At 40.0% G+C, this 21286-nt stretch overlaps 1 protein-coding gene across 1 annotated transcript; it reads left to right on the forward strand.

Moving 5' to 3' along the window:
• The first annotated feature begins 5920 nt into the window (after positions 1 to 5920).
• On the forward strand, positions 5921 to 20729 carry adra1aa (adrenoceptor alpha 1Aa). Its single transcript, XM_037098391.1, has 4 exons — positions 5921 to 6135; positions 11137 to 11373; positions 11603 to 12552; positions 19620 to 20729. Exons 2-4 carry the CDS (start codon positions 11351 to 11353, stop codon positions 20174 to 20176), a joined length of 1530 nt encoding a protein of 509 aa, XP_036954286.1. The 5' UTR covers positions 5921 to 6135; positions 11137 to 11350; the 3' UTR covers positions 20177 to 20729.
• Positions 20730 to 21286: the final 557 nt, after the last annotated feature.

Genomic DNA, 21286 nt, shown 5'->3' on the forward strand with positions numbered 1-21286 from the left:
GACAACGATGCCAGTTTCCTCTCAACACGCTGCTTCATGGCCGCACTCATTGGCTGCACCAAGACCACCAACACTGGTGAATATTCCTTTATGCACGGAATACTTCAATGTTTTCCGCCCCTTCTCCTCACCTGGATGTTCAACACCTATAATCACGGTCGCTGCACAAGCCGCTTACCCTTCATCAGTCTGAATCTAGAAACATGGTTTTTACTATATCTGCACTTCAGCCTTGAAGCAATCTGCAAAAATTCATATGAACAGCATCACAAAGGGACCACTGATGGAGTAATCTCACTGCCCTCTTCACGTATTGTCTTTTTTTTCCTTTTTTTTCACTCTTGTACAGGCTGTTTTTAGGATTTCACCGCTGTAAAACAGTTATGCAATCAATGTACTTTAGAGTACAAATAACACTGCGGTGTAAATGACATCTGGAGTTGTGATTAATTAATCAGACGATAGGCCAGACTGTCACCAGTCGGGGGGGCGCACTGTGTTGTCATGTACGATAAACTATGCCTCCAGACCATAATGCCTGCACAGAAGTGCATCAGAACAGCTGGGCGCACTGAGCCCTCAGGGTGAGAGAGAGTTTGCGTGATAGGAAGACAGCAGCAGTCCTCCTCTTGTAACCCCTGGGTATGACACTGAACAGTAAGAGAGCAGCATTTAGGCCATAATTAGAGTCCTGTTCAAAGTGGAGTTCTGTCTGCTGAGATAATTAGGTCTGTCTTCATTACACCAATTGCAAATAACACCATGACTGGCACCAAATAAAAGGCAGAGCCATTATACTTGAACATAGTGTAATATCCCTGTGGCTCAGCCTCTTCAGCTTTCAGAAATTATCAGATGCGGCGGGTGGGTGGAGCACAGGTGCTGCTGCGCAACGAGCTTATCGGAATTTGAGATAACTTTGCACAGATTAATATAATTCCTCTAGTTTTAAGCGTGTGAGACCTGTTGAGACACATGTGGAGGGAAAAAAAAATGATTGAGTGGATTTGGAGTTTGTGCTTTGCTTGTATCTGATCTCATATATTGGATATATGAAAAACAATAATATCTAAGTAGAGAGCGGCTAAGGACAGATGCTCTGTGAAACATAAATAAAACAGAGTGTGGTCATTTTCTAGTCCTTTTTGACATATACTTAACTCATGACAGCTTTAAGACAGTATATCTAGTATTTGACTTATTCAATAGAATGCCTGTTAGGAACATTCCACAGGTAAACAGATTCACTGGTGACAGGTGATATCACCATGAATGGATTCTGAACTGAAGTTTCGATCTAGACATTTGCTCTCAGAAGTGAAATTGTTCAACATCTATCTAATCTATTTAGTTTGGACTGCCATTGAGTTCTACATGTTTTCAGTGAAATATCTCTACCTCTTTTGATTGGATGAACACTAAATTTGATACAGACATTTATGGTTCCCAGATGCTGAATCCTGATCCTTTGACTTTGCCTCCCACACCACCGTGATGTTGACATTTGTGAATATAAGTCATGATATAAATTCACTTAGCCAGTAAAATATCTTAACAACTTTTGAGGCATTGCTACAGCATTTGATAGACGTTCATATACTATGAATCCTAATTATCCTAATTTGATGATCTCTTGACTTTTGTTACCACACCACCATGACATTGACTTGTGTTGTTTTAGGTAAAATGTCTCAGCTACAATTAGTTTAATAGCATTCCACTGGCTTTGGTAAACTCCCGACTTTTCATTTTATGCTTCTAGCAGGTCAAAGATTTTACTTGTCGAGCAAAATATCTTAACTTCTTAAGAATGGATTGGTGCCATATTTGGTCTGGATATTCATGGTTTCCAAATGATGAATGCACCTCCATGATGTTTACATGTGTGGTTTTAAGTGAAATGTCATCATAATTGGTTGGACTGGTATGAGTTTTTTGCATGGTCCCCCAGAGGATCAATCCCACTGACTTTGGTGAATTTCAGACGTTCATAGTTCCCAGATGCTAAATCCATTGACTATTCCTCTTGTAACACAGTGATGTTAAGGTTTGCTAATCTATTAGTTGGTTGTCATGAAGTTTTGCATGATCCTCGGAAGATGAATCCCACTGTCCTTGGTGATCCCATGAACTGTTCTCTAATGGTCAAAGTCTAAAGGTTAATGTTTTTACTTACCCAGTGATATATTTCAACATCTTCTGTATCAGTTGGGACTTCATGGTTCCCAGATGATGAATCCTGATCCCTCGACTCTTCTCTGTAACACTAATGTGATGACATTTGCAGATTTAAGCAAAATGTTTTGACAACTATTAGTTGGATTGCCCTGAATTTTATTTCAGACATTCATGTTCCCCTCAGGACACATTGTAACAATTCCGGTGATTGCTTGACTTTTCATATAATGCCATCATCAGGTGATGTGTGAAGTGTCAATTTGTCCAGTATATGATAATGTTGCAGGAAGTAAGAGGAATATATCTTGTTATTCTGTCAACTGGGATTGATTATGTAATTATTTTTTCAAGTTATGACGCTCAGGTTAGCTGCATTTGCGTGTGGGTGGACAACTGACTGCTGCAGGACACTACATGAGAAGCTTCATCAAAGATGGCGAAGTCTTTCACCTTTATTTTACAATGTCAACTTGGTTTCTTCCTTTGGTTTTTGATAAAACCCAACCTGAGTGGCTGGAAGATATGATTTCAACATGACACATAAAGTAGCTGTTTGCATTTCACAGTTATGTGGAGAAACCAGAACCCTGCAGTATAATTATAGCTGTTTGCTTTTACCTGCTCTGCTGTATGAAATCTCTGCCAGTTATTCTGTCCCTTACTTTTAGGATTTTGTCAGAGTCTGGACCAGGAAAGGTAGAAATCTCTGGATATGGAATTAATGTGAATGTCACAGTAAATGCCAGCATTAATGTGAATGCTTAGCCCAGGTTTGTTGCCTGCATGATGGGAAATGTTTCTCCCAGTGCAGAAATATTGATTTCAGTATCTTTCAAACTCAGCAGCCCGCCTCACTGCTTGGGTGGCTCAGACAGGTAATTGCTTTTCCAACAGGTCTTAGATAGCATGATAGACCCTAACAAGATGCAAATGAACAGCCAAAACACATGAGCTTCATTTTCACTGCCTCGTTGTTTTTGTAATCATTCTCAACTTGACATGCTTAACTGGCTTGTTTTTTAATGCAAACATAATTACACAATAATTGATGTATAATTGTTGCTATAAACACTTATTTAGAAAATAGTCTGTTTGTGTCAGCGCAAGACAGTAATGCATGCAAAATAATGAGACATAATCTGTGTAAATGTTGCGATAATTGCTTTTCAAAGATGCCCTCTTTGTGACATTTCAAATGATCCATTCAGCGTGCACACAAAACAAACTGTGATGTTACGCACTGCCTGTTGCAGATGTGATTGTACATAGGAGACTTATGCTTATTGTTTGGCTTTTGGCAAAGTAGATTGTGTGTCTTTGTGCCTTCAGTTATATCCTGGAGACAAGTGTTCCACAATGAAAATCTCATCATTGATTGAGCGGAGCAGCTGTACTTTAAATGGTCGTATGTTTACTTCACAGATCTCTCACTGTGAGCCGGCAGCAGCTCAAGGTGAAGCACTCATGTCTGGACCCAACGGGAAAACACAGAATACACCAACTGGATAAACAGAGGATTTGTCCTTGCTGGGGAAAAAAAAGGAATCGGTCCAAAGCAAAATCAATGCACTGTTTCTATTTGTGTGTTCTTGTAGGAGTGTTAGTGCGCTTTTTTTCTGCTCCATCTCTTCATCATAGCTTAATTAAAAATATAAAAATGAAGAGGAAGAAGTACAAGCATAGGGTTGAATAATAAAGCCCCTAGTGAAACTGCAACTCTGGTTAAAATGCAATTGACTGTTGGCCCTCAGGCATAAACAGTTTTATTGACTGAGTTCTGGTGCAGAGCCTTATGGGCACTATACATATTGTATATATTGTGGTGTTATGTTGTGCTTTATTTCTTTATTCTTCTCAAAGGACAAAAGAGAAAAAAACACTCAAAAACAGGGACTGTAGTAGAAACAATGATCATCTTTAGTGTTCATGTAATACATTACATGTTATGTTCAAATGTGTATAGTACTGCTGATAAGATCAAGAGGTAATGACTTGGATCATAGCCAGCAAACCAAACTAATGTGTAATTCTTTTGTTAATTAAATTTACTGATAATATATGTAGGTCCAACTACACCAGGCAAACAAGAGGGAAAAGAATAAGAGAATATTATGGTAAGAAAAGTTGACACTTATCATACATTGCTGAGGTATTAGCACAATGAAATAAATATATTCTAAGTTTACACTAGGGCAGCAACTAACAATTGTTTTCAAGAATGATTAACCCGCAGATTGTTTTCACAATTACTCAATTAATCATTCAGTCGATAAAATGTCAAAAAAAAAGGAAAATCACTCATCACAATTTTCCAGTGACTTCTTCACATCGCTTCTTTTGTCCAACCAACAGTCCAAAACCCAAACAGTAAGAAAGTTCAACGCATGTACAATATTGTACATTTCTGCTTGAAAATGAATGAAATGATAAGTTATTATCAAAATAGTTTTCTAATAGTAACTAATTCTCTTCAATAGATAGATAATAATAAAGCATTTGTTCAACCCAAAAAGGTCCTCGATGGGTCATTTTGAGTATCAACAATTATGATATAATAGTAATGATGATTTCATTTTTTTTTCTTCTTAATGCCCATGCCTTAGATGTTTATACACATCTACATATATTCATTGTCAAGCTAACTCTATTTAAAGGTTTTGCATTATTATATGAGGAAAGAAGTGCATGAGCACCTCTGGTCAACACTGGAAGATCAATGCATTTTGATGTGAAACACAGACTATAACAGAAGTTCTGGTTGTTAAAAAGAAGTAAATGTTAGAAAATGTAGGTTTTGCAAAACCACAGATAAGTTAAAACTTTGTGTGTGTTTATGTTGCCACTTAATGTTTCTTAAGATTCAGTTTTCTGCTTCTCTCTCTTCTCATCACAGCGGTGTGCTTATGCTCTCATGGTTTAATTTAAAGTACCTGTTTTCGACCGCCAAAAACATGGCTGAAAATTATCCCAAGGTATCCTTTAAAATATGTCACTCTTAACAAAAGTTTGCTGGTTTGCAGGAACGATATGCTAATATTTCACCCTGGAGACTGGAAGCGAAAACTTCACAGGGCTCCTTTAAACATGCAGAAGAGGGGATCCTGTACCCTGTACTCCACTCAGACCACTGAGCCACTTCACTCGTCTTCCTGAAACACGCTCCCTTGACTTGAAACATCACTCCTGCACCTTTATGTGTTTATACAAACATATATCATATTGTCATGAGTAGGAATGACAAGACATGTTGAAGGAGGGGTGAGTGATGACAGGGTTTTCTGTGGCCTGGGGGCTGCTGCATGCACTGCAGGGTTATTGATAGTATTGGATTTGTGTGCGGAAGGATTTTGTTATAGAAAGAATCCAGAGTACTGAGGATGTAGAACATAGTATACACTATAATTGAGCTCTTTTACATTGTAGCTTAAAGGAAGCGTTTCAGTTGTTCTTTATGTTTAAAAAAGATACAATATATATACTGAAAAACATTTTTTCAATCATATCTTCGCCTCTTGTAGTTTGACAGTCGTCAAAGTGAGTGACGCTCGCTGAGGAAACGTGTGAATGAAAAGTCACTTTGGGTTGACTGGTTGCGATGACGCACAGGGAGGGAGTGATGCTCAAGGGCGGGGGGGGCGATGTGAGGATGAGGATGGTGGTTGGGTGAGCGGGATGAACGGGTGGGGTGCGGGGGGGGGGAAAGTGGTACGAGGAGCGGAAAGAGTGAGTCATATGGTTCTCATCATCATCTGAAGACACTTGAAAACACCTGAAGGTGGCTCGTTTGTGTCGGCGCGGATGAGGACGCTCTCCGCGTTGAGCGCACTCGGCTTTTTTTTTTTTTTTTTTTAATTTTCCCCCCCATCACCGTCTCCCGGTGCGAGTCAGCAATCACGAGTCGTCTCCAAACGTGGTCCAGGCGAGCCGTCGGAATGTGGACATCAAACTCAAAGTTGGGTGAGTACCGGGAAATGTAATTTCAAGCAGTGAATTAGCGCATTATGGTTGAATAGTTGTTGTTTCCCTCTTGGCACTTATCATTTCTCATCAGGTTGACGCGTTATTTGCTGCCCATGATGCGGGATTATTTCATTGTTGCTGACCTCAGGGGACTTTTGCTGAAAAAAGGAGAATTTGTGTGGGATGTAATCTCATTTTACATTGTGAAAACATGACCACAAGAAAATCCTGATTTTATCTGTATTTTAATTTAATTCAAAGCTACTATTTTTAAAGCAAATGAGCGCTGTCTGAACACCTTTAATTGTCTTTCCAATCTGTGGGAGTTCCCTGGGTCCAAATGATCTATAAATAACTGAATTAAATGATGCTATTTATGTTGCTCTTAAGTCTTGCATTCAGAACTCAAAAAAGATTACGTTTGCTTTTGAAATTAAATCACTTTAATGATAAAAAAAAAAAAAAATGTAGTTTTAAGCGAGTGTGTGTATCAGAGAAATGCACTCTGAGGTCTCAACAGACTGTTACCCACAGATCCTTGTCTCTGTCAATTTATTAAGCTGGATGTCACTGTCAGTCAGGTATGACCTAAAGTCCTGCACAGTGGCCTCATCTTGTCGTGCTGGGAATTGCCCAGCACACCAGTACAGAGGCTGAGATTACATCTGAGCCAGGACGGTTTTGTTTGCTCCTGACCAATTAAAAAAGGGCTGCAGACACAGAGAGGCTGCACGTCTCCGGCTGTCCTCAACATTATTGTGGATTCCTGCCCAACCCTCAGCGACTGCTTCACATCAAACCTCTTCAGCAGACTGTAGCGTGTCGGCCTGGAAAAAAGCCAAGAACACACAGCAGAAAGCTTATATTTAGAGACAATTCTGTGGTGGAGGAACACATGTAACAGACAGGACGTCCAATATTTTAAAGAGAAAGTGTAGGCACACAAGCTTCAGTCACTTCATGGAGCTGCTCTTCTACTGTGGAAGTGTGTTACCCTGTATGGATATTAAACCGATCGATGCTGGAAAAGAGCTTAACCAGCATGCGTTATGTTACTGCACCTGGATCCATCGATGAAATCCTCCTCAAGCTGCAATTTTGTGGGAGTCAACAGGTCTTTTATAAGCAGCAGCCAGATGTTGCATAAGCTTGTCTGCTTTAGTTCATCTCAAAATTAATAATTTTAGTCATGAGTTAAATTCTTGCGATCACAAAGTGAGTGTTGAATGAATTAATCAGATTAGGTTTGTCAGGTTCATTGGAAATATTCCCAACATGTAACTGGCCCATGTTCAAGACAAAAGTCTTTCTTCTCGTCGGGACAAACATGATGATTATCAAGTCATATCAAGTCATGTCATCTTATTTCCAGAGGTGGCAAAAGTAACGACTGCTCAAGCAGAAGTGCAGATATTTGGATGATAAGTACTGATTCGACTTCTTTGCTCAAGTAAAAGTGATGAGGTACAGGCTCTGAACTGTACTCAGAGTATAAACGTGACAAGTATCTCTCTGAAGGATATTGCTGTCGGCCATTTCTGTGCAAAGTTAACTGAACCTAACATAAAGATAGAATCAGCAGTGTTTGTTCAAGCCGTAAATGCATCACAAAGATAACTGACTGCTGAGTTTCGTTCACAGGACATCAAATAGCTGCATTTTGGGATGTTAAAGCGTCCAGAGCAGCAACAAACTGAAACAATAAGAAAATCCAGGCAGAGGGCTACAGGGTCTCTGCAGAAACGAGACACTAACACACCTTTTCTCCCAATCCCAGTCTCCCTTTCTGTGTGTTTCTGACATATTATGCCTTTAACATTGTTTCATGATATGCAGTGATGGGCTGAAATCAGTCTTGTGATGTTGGTAAGGTGGCATGTAATGACAGAAGATAAGAAATGTGGAATTTGTGTTAAAAAAGAATATATATTAGCTAATCGGCTGTCTAAATGATGTAGAAGTGGACTGGAACTCTTAATAAAGAGAGAAGAGGAGCTTATCATGACTGAATGGATCCCGCCAACATGACTGAACTGATCTTACAGTAAATCCATCAAGCTTAATTTCTCCAGCTCATTGTAACACAGTATGTTTAATATTCATGCAGCAGGGACACTTAATATTTTAACCAGATGTAACTTAATTTGTCCCGCAGTCTAAAATGATGATGCGCTCCCGCAGTCCTCCTGTGGATAAACATGTAGCTATCCCTTTCATAATAGCCTTCTTCCTCTGCTTGAGTAGGTGGGGAAGGCTTTCAGGTGCTGCGTTATGTATGAAGGCTTTTGGCCGCACCGGACCTAAACGGTGACAAAAGAGTCAATCAAACGTGTTGGACAAATGCACGTCCAGCTCGGAGCAGAGGTTTGTTAGGTGCAGAGGAAAAGGTCAGCCGGTGGTTAATAGGTTGAAGAGGAATGATGGAGGGAGCTAAAGACCTGAGGGGACTGCATAATGCCTTCACCCTCTCTTTGCACGGTCTGTCATGTGTAAATCATTTTTAACCCCAGATAGATAGATAGATAGATAGATAGATAGATAGATAGATAGATAGATAGATAGATAGATAGATAGATAGATAGATAGATAGATAGATAAGGAACACACTCAGTAGAAAAGAGGGCAACTCAGATGAACTTTTAATTTAGTCTCAGATAAAGCAGCTTAACAAAATCCTAAAATCGTCAACATGGCCGCACTACTTTTACTCGTCCCGTCTAATCTACGTTTAGTTAAGGAACATCCACATTACAAATGTCAGTAATCTGCACAGACAAGATTAATCTCACATCTGTCAAAGTGGAGGAACTCACATGGCACTCAGACATTGTTCTGCAGTCAAAGGACAGAACATCCCAAGAGAAATTAATTTGCTGCTTCAAAGTCAGAACGAGCGAGTCAAGCCAAAATCAGCCGGAGGAGCAGGGCACAATGACGTCACTGTAGATATGACAATAGCGCAACACTTGAGGAAATATGCTTACTCACTTTTACTGTTAAAGATAGATGACAACATCAATACTACTCTGTGTCGTAACTATGGAGCTAAAGCCAGTGGACAATTAGCTTAACTCAAGCATTAAGCGTAACGATGGTAAGCCACATGGGTCCATCCGAAGGTAACAGCTGTCCACTGGCATATCTAAATCTCACCATTAACAAGGTAAACATTGTTTGTTTAACATTGTTGTGCAAATTGCTTTAAAAATGCCATATATAACATATTTCTAGTTACCTTCATTTTAAAGTTATGTATTATGTTACAATACTATTGTGTGCATAGAGTAATAATGACTTATTACACTACTTTTCAGTTCTTAAAAAAGGCCCAAATAATCTCTATAAAACAATTAATTGCTGAGATCTTTTTAAATAAATGAATGGCCTTGGACACATGTATGAGGAGGCAAATGAAGGATCAAAGTTTGATATTAGATACAAATAAATATTTTGTAATTGTAAGCAACACATATATATACCTTCTATAATGTAGCTTTTAGTGACATGACAAAACAAAAATCTCCTTTTCTATGCCTTTTTATTCCAATCCATGGAACCAGAAATGTATGGGCATATGTGATTCAAGAATATAAATTATAGTGCGCTCGACGGATTAGGCTTCATCATTAGGCCAATGAAATACGGCCCATTTCAGTCACACAGAAACTGTCCGAAGGACTTATAGGCTCGGCTATATTAAACACACAGAGCTTGTATTGATATGGTCATGCTGGTGTGCATGGATTCTTAAAAAAACAAAAACAAGAAACGCCTCACTTAGATCAGTAATGTGGATTGTATCATGTTATGTGACATGACTGTGGTACTATATTACTGAAGTATTATTAGTTACTTGTTATATTACTCTGTTACCGCTAAAAGTAATACATTACAGTATTGCATTGCTTTTGTAACCACTTAACCCCCAACACTGTTGTTTAATATGCACCAAATTGTGCATTAGCTATGGAGCTATAAGAGCCAGCAGACAGTGGCTCTGTCCCAAAAGTAATAAGTAAATCACTTACCAACACCTCTAACACTCACCGATTAAAAAGTTAAAACCAATATTTTGTTTGTGCCAAAGTGGTGCATTAATCGTGGTGCAAGCCTGCAGACAATTTGATTAGCTTGGTTTAGCACGACGATAGAAAGCAAGGGAAAACAGGTAGCCTGGCTCTGTCAAAAGGTGAAAAAATCTGTTCACCAGCACCTCTAAAGCTCACTCAGCAACCGGCTGCATGTTGTTTCCTTTAGCCGGCAGGCATTAATCTTAGCTGAGCTTAGCAGGAAGACTGAAAGCAAGGGAAATCTGCTTGAGGTAGTTTTATATTTAGTGTCTAAACATTAGAGCAGTATCATTTCTCAAAACGTCAAACTATTCTTCAGAAGTAAAGGCTCAATAGAACCTACGCTTGAATGAACACACATCAATTGAGGTCAAATCATAACAAAGCCTTACAGTCAAACTGTAACACTGTGTTGTTTCGACCTCTGCTTATATAGAGGTCACACTTTGGTATTGATTTTTTTTCAGGGGGGTTAAGAGCAAGATCAAGCGTGTGTAGGTCAGCTGAAGAGCATATTATGAAAACAGAATGGCAATAAAATACACATTAGGTCTTGTGTTGCATTATTGACTCCCTCTCTCTCTATTCTGGTTGGGCTTGATGCCATCTCGAGTTTTAATTGTGTAAAACGGTTCAGGAGGCCGATCAGTCCTGATATCAGTTGCTTCATTCCTCAGCCTCACGTTGTGTTTAGTCGATAAGCTCGAGACAGACGGTCACATTGATCTGACAGCAATTGTGGCTCAAACAAAGTCTCTCAGGCCACAGTCTTGATAGATCTGAGCTGGGTAGCATGAAAAAGAAAAAAAAAACAAAAAAACATGCAGAGATGAAACAAAAAACAAAGGAAAATGAGTGTTTTGTGTTTTAATGTATGCCAGGGATGAGTCAGCTCTGTTAAAACAGATTCTTCATTCTCTTTTCAAAGGTGCTGAATCCCGCTGCTGTGTTGAAGCTGAATCTGCCGCCGTGCTCAACAGGAAGAGCCTGGACTACTGCGAATCCACCCTGACAAGCGGTTTCTAAAATAGCGCTTTTTTTTTGTTTAAAGACCATGAAAAGATTTTTTCTAAATGCGTGCAACCAGCATTTTTGTACCAGCTGCATAAACATTCAGCTTTAATATCAGTCACATTTTCAAGATGGATTACTTGATCGCAGCGCAGTAGGTTTCATCTGCATATATTACACTTCTCCCCGGGTGTTTCTGCATGCATCCTGTTTTATTTTTCTTGATGCGTTGCCAGCATAATGGCTCATTTGGTCAAGGCATCATCATTCAATTTTTGTTTTGACAAGACGGACTTAATGTGGTCATTACTCTAATGGCTTTTATGAGAATGTCCTGATGTCCCATTTCTTCTGTAGTTAACTTGAATAGGTGTGTGTTTCAGGCTATCTCTGCTGCACAGGACAGTGTCAAACATCAGCTTAGTGTTGGAGCAGATGGTCCCTGTGCTGGACAATATGACCCCAGCTCCTGTGACACAGAACTGTTCCAACTGCAGCGAGGCTTTAGTCCCAGAGCTCAACGTGGTCAAGGCTGTGGTTCTGGGCCCGGTGCTTGGTGCCATCATTGCGTTTGGAATTGTTGGAAACATCCTGGTAATCCTCTCTGTCGTTTGTCATCGACACCTGCGGACAGTCACACATTATTTGATAGTTAACCTGGCAGTGGCAGATTTGCTGCTGAGCTCCACTGTGCTGCCTTTCTCTGCCATTTTAGAGATCGTGGATCGCTGGATGTTTGGACGGGTCTTTTGCAATGTTTGGGCAGCTGTGGATGTGCTCTGCTGCACTGCCTCCATCATGAGCCTCTGTGTGATCTCTGTCGACCGCTACATCGGAGTCAGTTACCCTTTGCGTTACCCAACGATAATGACAAAACGCCGGGCGCTGCTGGCAGTGGCGCTGCTGTGGGTGCTGTCCATCATCATATCCATTGGACCTCTGTTTGGCTGGAAAGAGCCGGCACCTGAGGACGAGTCCATCTGCAAGATCACAGAGGAGCCGGGCTATGCTATTTTCTCTGCCGTGGGCTCTTTCTACCTCCCTCTGGCCATCATACTGGCCATGTACTGCCGGGTCTATGTGGTGGCTCACAGAGAGAGCCAGGGCCGGAGGGAGGGCCACAAGACAGAGAAGTCTGACTCAGAGAAGGTTATACTCAGGATACACAGAGGAAACACAGCGGTAGCGGAGGATGAGGCCCTCCGCTGCCGCACACATTTCGCCCTACGACTGCTCAAGTTCTCACGAGAGAAGAAAGCCGCCAAGACTTTGGGCATTGTGGTTGGCTGCTTTATTTTGTGCTGGCTGCCCTTCTTCCTGGTGCTACCTATCAGTGAGTATAGTCATGTTCATCTTGTATGCCATTTTAATTTTGAGAGCGAGATGATTTCGAAGACATCTGTGACATCTGTATGGGCAAAGCAACAATATAGAACAACAGTGATGGTATATTTGTAGGCTAAACTGAAGGATAGCACCGCCCTGGGACATCTATGGGATTTTTCAATTGGATTTTTGAATTTAGCGGAAAATAAGCTCAGTGGCAAACACAAGATTATGATACTAACATCTTTTGTTTATCAAGATAATCTTCACAAATAAACACAATTTTTATGATTTTTGAAGTGTAAGTGCAATTAACAGAAATAAAAAGTTAACATAATCCAATAGATGAACTACATCACAGTTGCTTGACTTCTTCATCGCCACTGCTAAGCTTCATATTATACTACTTTGCAACTTCACTATGAATTGAACAACCTGTGAGTTAGGGTATAATATCAGAATTGGGATAGTTAGCAGCTAAAGCCTCACTGTAGACAAGACACGCTTTAAAATTCAATGGTGGGGTCTTTACCAGATTATATTTTGTGGTACATAAAAACTTGATCTCTTTAGCTTTTGTCAACCACAGATCTTTTTACAGGCATCTAACTAAACACCTATTGATTCAAGACAAGGCAACAGGAAGAGCAAAAGAGTAACTAATTTCAAGGTTTCAGAATCTGTTCAGTGAAGGTGCGGTGGTGCATCCGATAAAAATGTGAGAAGAACCGACTGAAAACTTTATCTTGTTACATAGATAAAACAGACGTTGACAGTGTTTCTTTCTATTTATTAACTGTATTTACAAGTGATACAACTCAATATTTAATAACATGTTATTTTAAATCGCAAAAATATTTTTCCGTGGCATAGGTATCGCATCAGTATCATGGCATATCGTTTTGCCTCGGTTGATTCCCAACTTGAGTTCAAATGTAAAAAAAAAAATTAAAATTTAAAAAAAAAATCCAACTAACAGCAACAATAAAGCTCACAAATTAACACGTTATTTCTCGTCTGTTTAACCCGTACTGTTGGCAGGCGACAACAAAAGGGAGACTCCATTAAAAACACTTTTTATCCAACCAAATTCAAATGTCAAATTAAAAATTAATGATATGGGGTGTGGAAATCAGTAAATCAGCGGTGCATGATGTGCATGAGTGAGGTGAGTGTGTGTGCGTGTGTGTGTGTGTGTGTGTGTGTGTGTGTGTGTGTGTGTGTGTGTGTGTGTGTGTGTGTGTGTGTGTGGAGGGGTGTTATAAGATGCAAACAAAACACAAAGATGTGTGGTGTCTGTGGAGGCGAACAGAGAGGAAATGAGCAACAGAGCCTTGTTTTATAACTAGGGGGGCACTGAGCCCAGAAGCCATCTGAAAACACTAATCAGCCAACCATCTCAACTAATAGTCACACACACACACACACACACACACACACACACACACACACACGCACGCACACACACACACACACACACACACACACACACACATACACACACACACTGCTGCCTACAGTAAGGGTCAGCAAGGGTCAGCCCACATCTTTAAGTTTAGTTGGACTGTCTCATGACTGTATCAGTTACAATTACTTACATCAATGCCAGCATGTTTTTTTTGAGGGATGAGCGATGAGGTTAGATTAATTCTTCTACACTGCTGGAAACTTGCAACAAGAGGGAGTCAAAGGAAAGGATGACAACACTGCTAACAGTATTACCTGTAAGATGATCATTTCAAGTAAGAGAAAAACATCAGCAGCATGATGAAACATCTTTTCATGCAACATGGTCTTAAATTCCAGTAATGACATGTTTGACACTCTATACAGAAGTGTGACTGCTTACCAACTTAAAAACTAGATGAAAATGAATTCTGAACATTATGTTCCCTTGTTTTATTCATTTGACACGATGACTGTTGCAACAAGTTGCTCTCAGGCGACAGCCAGACAGGCACAATTTGATCAGGAATCCCAAAGCGAAATGGTAAAGAAATCGGACCAATAAGCAGAATCAGTAATAGTACTGGAATCAATAAAATCTTAACAATTCTCATCTCTAATGATGAACGCAGAGTAGCATTCTCATATAAGTCAATTTATCAAAGAAAGTTTGCATACTTCCCAAAATGTCCCTTTTTTCCTTAAAGAATTAAAGAAAACCTTTTAATCAATGAGATTTCAGGAATGTAAAACCAACTCACCTACATTTACATATCTGAGTCAGACCACTTGTAGAACAAGCTATTACACTTCTGCACTAATTCATTTTACAGATCCATTCATCGACTGCCAGGTTTTTAAGTGCTCCGGGCTTTAATAGTTTGATCATGCTAATTGAATTGCTACTCCGTGGTGGCTCAGTGAAGTCACTATCATTGAGATGCGCCTCATGGCCACTTGAGTAGTGTAGTAAAAGCTGTGACTCGGCCAGGTAGACGCTCTATAAATAGTCACTATAAATCTTTCAGGTCTGTGACGGCCTCAGGCTCTCCCCTGTCTATAAACAAAAGCACAGACTTTCAGATTGTTATATCTCCAACACTCATCCTTCAGTGAACTATAAAGCCATCCTCTCCCTCGTTTCGGTGACTCGCTTCATCACAAGGATAAAGCCATTACATCGGTGTCAGAGCTTCAGGAACACCCAGCTTCATGAAGACAGGCTTGAAGGGGAATCACACGGCTTGCCAGCCATGCATGCAATATATACTGTATGCTGGTGTCAACGTGGAGGAAATGTGACGGGAAATCTGAACCAAGTAGATATGAGATATGGCAAAGCCCACACAAATCCCTCAGGGTTTTTATTTATTCCATGCTCTCATGCTTGTAAATATAGCTGTTAACATTTGGCTGACTGGGAAATGAGTAAAAGCCTCAGCTCACCAACACTCCCATACTAATGCTGGCGTCCGGCTGCATACCGCTGCCACATAAGTCTGTGGACAATGATGGATTCATCAGGGAGTCACCAAGTAACGGTCTAGTTTTGACATGATAACTTGTGACTGATTGATTTGGTTTAGTCGTACTCACATTATTTTGTTATCAAAATGTGGGGGTTCGATTGTGTCAGAAGTGTTGAAGAGATGGGTTCTTTCCGCTTTGTGGTTATTTGGGGATTGTTCTCCTCCCTTAATGAAATGTCAGAAGTTCTTCCAGGACGTGCAAAACAAGACAAAGTCAATTTATAATCTGTCTCAGGTTTGGATTGGGGACCTCTGTTTCATCTCGCTCAATCTCTTTTCAGGTCAACTTTCTGCTAATATTACTTTAAATAGATATGGCATAAATTGTAAAAATAAATAGATAAAGAGAAGCTTTATACCAGGCTGAAATGCAGGGTGCAGCACACCGATTACAACAGTAAAACAGTGTGGTGTACTGAGACACCCTGCAGTACCCATCTACATCACAGCTGTTCAAAATAACGGTCAGATTATGGTAATATTCAGACTACATTAACGGAAATGTTCAATATATTCTCATGACTCAAAACAACCTAATGGATGGGTATATATCTAATCTAAAGAACGAAAAGACATTTTTAAAATTATTTTTTTTATTAAAGCTAGACCAAAATTGGTCATAGTTTTCTTTTACCAAAATTAGACTAAAAAAGTCCAGATATTAAATCGGCTAAAACTAACAAAGACATACGATAAAGGACGTTATGATGGAGTAAAAATACAGGTGACAAAATTAACAGTTTATACAACTCTAGAAGCCCGCTCTTTAGCAAGTTTCAGATCATTGTTTTGGTTTTACATCACACAACATTACAGTTTCAGTTCACTCTCACAAATCTCATTAACTTTGATTTGAGCCACTGTTGTTTTCAGCAAAATGCTCCAAAAACATACAGTGCTACCCGTAAACATCCAACGGACATACTGTGCCGCTAAATAATCAGATTTTCTTTTGAGGAGTTGGTGAAGACCAAAGCAGAGCTAAAAGGAGAGTAAACGGTTATTTACACCTCCTGGCTTCCCTTTCATCATGAACAGGTTATCACCAAGGAGGGCATTGAGGAAATTCAAAGGTCAAGACCGCTGTGAGCTCACAAAACACATTTGACAGGCAACAATTCATATGATAATTATGACATTTTAAAAAAAATTGTCTTTTAAGATAAAATGATGCATTTATGACATTTTACATCTAGGAGGTCAAAGGTCAACTTGACTGTGACATAATAATATTCTGCAAAAAATGTTCTGGCCAGTATTCAACATAATAAACAACTGCTTATTTACCTATTCATGTAATCTACTTTTTTTTTTTTTTTTTTTAAATGCTCATTACAATTTCCCAGTGCCCAAATGGACGTCTTTAATGATACTTATGTCAACCAACAGTCCAAGACTCAAAGATGCTTAATTTAAATAAATGACAAAGATAAGCAGCAAATTCTTAAATATAACAGGCTGGAACCATCAGACGTTTGACATTTTTGCCTGAAAAAACAGCCGACTGATTTCCTTTCGATTGACTAGTAAGTGACTAGTCGTTGACTAAACTTTATAAGGTAAAAAATGTGGTCCTTTGTGGTAAAATGGTATTTTCAACTTTTTCTACTGAAGTTTGCCAATCCAAAACATTCTGTGTTTTAATCAAAGTTCACAACACTTGAAGTTTCACAGTTTTCCCTTGACAGCAGCTGGTGATGCTTCATTGATTCTGAACAACAAAACATTTATCAAACAGCTGCAATGGCCCTTTTTTCATTTAAAAAATAAATCTATCAGGGGTACTGGCAAGAAAAGAATCGCTCTTTCTGGCACAGCTGGGAATAAAATGTATGAGCTGCAGAACCAGGCGCGAAATTATTTGCTCTCAAACTCTCTCCACTTCTTCTTTCAATCCATCACCGCATTGTGATCTCATTTTTCAAATGCCCACGTTTAATCGCCTGCAACAGTGTGTCCGATAAAGCATTTCACAAGACAGCTTCTTCCCTTCCGTCTTTGAAGACAGATAGCCACACAAGAAGACCACTCTTTAATTATTTTAATGTTCCTCTGGCAGTCCCTGGAAATGTGAAGAGCCACCTACATTTACAGTGACAAAACAGGGATGAATACAATGTGCCTGTTATGCCATTTCCTCTGCTTCTTCATTAAGGATCCGACTCACGTCCGCTCTCTGCTGCGACTGCTTCCTCTAATCAAAAGCAGCAATATTAATAGTCTTTAACCTTAATAGCAAGTAGGGAGTGTTTTTAGTGAAAATGGGTACAGTCATTGCGAATGTATATAACTGCAATGATATGTTTCTCTCAGGAGTTGCAGATAGTGTTATTTTCATATAAACACAACCCATCGCTTTTTTCTTCCCGCCCCACCAGCAGGTTGACATTTTCCGTCTTTGGTAAAATATCACCGTGTGTGGATGGCTCGCCATAAAATTCAGTACAGATATCTCTGGCGCCCAGAGGATGATTCCCTCCTACCAGGCGGTCTGACTCACTGAATGCACTGCAGACTGTGTGTAAAGGCCAGCTATAGACCATATTCACGGCGGCCATTTTCTGTCATTTTTATGTCTCACTGTGGGAAGCTCAAATGCCGAGAACATTGTGCTGTTGTGTTCCAGGTTAGACGTTGTGTAAAAGTAGGTATTCTGACAAAATGTTATCATTTAACTACCTCCCAGTCGATCAGCAGCTGAAAAGTTGATGGATTGTGAAAATCCGTAGCGACATCGAACCAGATTTATTGGTAAAACAACATAATTGATGATTATTATTTATCATGATTATTTTACACTTTTCCTTAATATCGTCTTTCAAATTGTAATGTTAGCTGGGAAGTGGTTAAATGCTAACTTAGTTTTCAGCCATCCATTGTCCTCTCAGTTGCTGATCAATCAGGAAGCTGTGAAATGATCATCTGTCAGATTCCCTGTGTTTATAGGACCTTAAAGGCGACCTGGAACACAGCACTGCAGCATTCGAGGCTCCCACTCTGAGCTTGGCATCGAAAGAAAATGTCTGCCATATGGATATGGTCTGCTGGCTGACTTTTTCAACCAGCATTCTCCTCCCCTATCGCTGTCTGAATGCTGATGAACATTTTCAAAATCACTGTCTTCATAATAACCTACAACTCTCAAGCTATCAACCTCTGTGCTTTAAATGGCAAGTTACTGTAACTATAACTTTTTTTGCAAACATTTTGAAATATTAACAGGCTAGCAGTCATTAACTTTTCTTTTTGTGCCACAGTTCTATTCTATGGGCACTGTTGCCTCTTCCTGGGCTATGTCCACTCCCAAAAAGGTTGTGATAGTTTTAAGAAATACAAACAAGCAGAGCACTGTTGAGACAGGTCTAGCTGTGCAAGACTGTCTACTCGTCCAATTGGCAGAAACAGGACATGCTGCCCACAACATGAATCTAAATGACTTTGGTGATCCATCAACTTTTCCTCTAGCAACACCATGGGAATGAAATTCGTGGTTTAAATTGAAATATTTCAACAACCATTGGATTGACTGCTATAAAAAAAATGTTGCTTCAGATTAGGTAGTTGCAGTGTGGATACAAAAACACCTGCCAGACTAATGACCCATCCGGAAACATATGCTTGTTATCAAGCAAACACACTAAACTAAGGTGAAAATGGAGAATGTTACATGCTTAAAGGGACAGTGTGTATACAGTTTATGAGAGGAAACTCAAACTAAGAATTGTAACAATTACAATATTATTGAGATAATAACACAAACTCAGAAATATTTTTTTTCCCATAATTGAAAAAACAAACTGTTCTCAGAGGAAAATAAAGTTCCAGAACACTGTTTGAAAATAGAAAGGCGATGGGGTCCGCCTAATATAAAATTAAAACAGTATGAATGCTGCGTTGCTGCCAATAGAAGAAAGTTTGTTTTTTTCACTTGTTTAAACATAGCGTACCACTTAGCTATAGTTGCAGTTGTAGCTACAGCCTCATAGAGCTGCTAACATGGCAGCAGACTCTTGTTTTCTGCTTAAAGTTTCAGACAACAAATCAGTTTGCAGTAGTATTAATGTTTGTTTATTAATGTTTGTCTCTCATGTCCTTACAGGCTCCATTTTCCCCGCATACAGGCCTTCAGACACCGTCTTCAAGATCACCTTCTGGCTTGGTTATTTTAACAGCTGCATCAACCCCATCATCTACCCCTGCTCCAACCAGGAGTTTAAAAAAGCTTTCCAGAGTTTACTCGGAGCTAACTGTCTGAGAAAGAACCTTAGGCCTCACCACCACAATCTGAATGCAGTTCAGAATCAAACTCAGGGTCACAGCCAGCCCCTCAACCTGGGCCTGGACAGCAGGGGGGGTCCCTGTCGACTCAGCCCTTCCTCCTCTGTTGCCCTGTCCAGGACACCTTCCTCCAGGGACAGCAGGGAGTGGAGGGGGGTCTTTTCTGCCGGCTCTACAAGTGGATCGGGACCGTCCGAGGGCCGCAGGGCCAAAGTGGCCAAACTTTGCAGCAAAAGCTTCCACCGAACCTGCTGCTGCATCCTCAGCAGTGGGACTCCCCCGCAGGAGCCCAACTCCACCCAGCCCCCACCTGTCGGAAACCTGCCCACCATTAAAATCCACCAACTGTCCCTGTCGGAAAAAGGAGAGCCTGTATAACTACTGTAATCCTTCATCCATTAGTCATGACTCCCCTTCCAAGGTCACTGATGAGAATATATTTTCCTTTTAGCTGTTTACATCACTAAATATGAGCTGTGTTGGAAAGATGGCTTGTTTGAAATTAAAAATGTCTCAGTTTTGATAGAATTCTGTGCTTTTTCTGGATTGAAGCGTGAAAGAAACATCCCAGCCATCATATTTAACCCTTTCAGGAAGATGGCTTTCTAGCTTCCTTAACACAACCTGCTGCAGTCCATCCAGTGGTCATCAATGTTTGGAAGACAAGAAAAGATGCTGTAACAGCAACAACAACTGGAGGTGAACCAAAAAAGATAAAACTAAAAAATGAATCCTAATGTTTACATATTTTATATCCCAGAAAGGCAGTTCAAATGTATAAAAGTGCAAAGAAGGAAAGATTTATATATTGCATGATTTCACCACATGTTTCAAAAATGCTGGTCAGTGGTGCTCCTGTTGTCCAAAGTTTGCCTAATGCTGTTCCTGCTGACAAATTGTTGTGTGTGTGTGTACTGCTGTGTACACAGTGAAAACCAAGGGACCTTGTGTACTTCCAAGTCACATTACAATAAATTTGTATGACATATTGCTAACAAGGGATCCATGGGGACATTTCTGGACTTGTTTCTTTGGGTTGAGTCACTGAATATATCGCCTCTCACAAGCTCTACTTTATCTATCCGCATTCCCACAATTTTGTGTACCTCTGAGCGGTGCCAGATGGATGTCTTAATATACTTGCGTGGAATTTTAACTGACCTCGTGGTTGCTGACCTCAATACTGACCGGCCCCCAAGCCTCTTAAAAAATCCAGCAGATTTAGGGATGTCATGTTAAGTCATACGCAGTCTCAGACGTTCTTCTCTCAGGCCGTACTCTTTGTTTCGCCCATTTTTAGATGCCATCCACACACAAAAGCACACCGAGTTATATCTCTCGCTTTTCTTAAGAACTTCTGCGTGGGTGGTGTGCGCCAGCGAAAAGGTGAAAACTGAGCAAGTTTAGTGGGAGTTCAAGACCGCAAAGTGTCTCCGTGTATACAGAGAAGCATCAAAGGGCGAGAGGACAACCTCTGCCGACCATATT

This window comes from Acanthopagrus latus, chromosome 5 (assembly GCF_904848185.1).
Source record: "Acanthopagrus latus isolate v.2019 chromosome 5, fAcaLat1.1, whole genome shotgun sequence".
In the NCBI taxonomy this organism is placed as follows: domain Eukaryota; kingdom Metazoa; phylum Chordata; class Actinopteri; order Spariformes; family Sparidae; genus Acanthopagrus; species Acanthopagrus latus.

Excerpts from the sequence above, each read along its gene's own strand:
- adra1aa (XM_037098391.1), top strand. The coding sequence starts at position 11,351 with ATGGATTACTTGATCGCAGCGCA. Across the intron at positions 11,374-11,602 it reads GATTACTTGATCGCAGCGCA|GCTATCTCTGCTGCACAGGA; the intron begins GTAGGTTTCATC and ends TGTGTGTTTCAG. Across the intron at positions 12,553-19,619 it reads CTTCCTGGTGCTACCTATCA|GCTCCATTTTCCCCGCATAC; the intron begins GTGAGTATAGTC and ends ATGTCCTTACAG.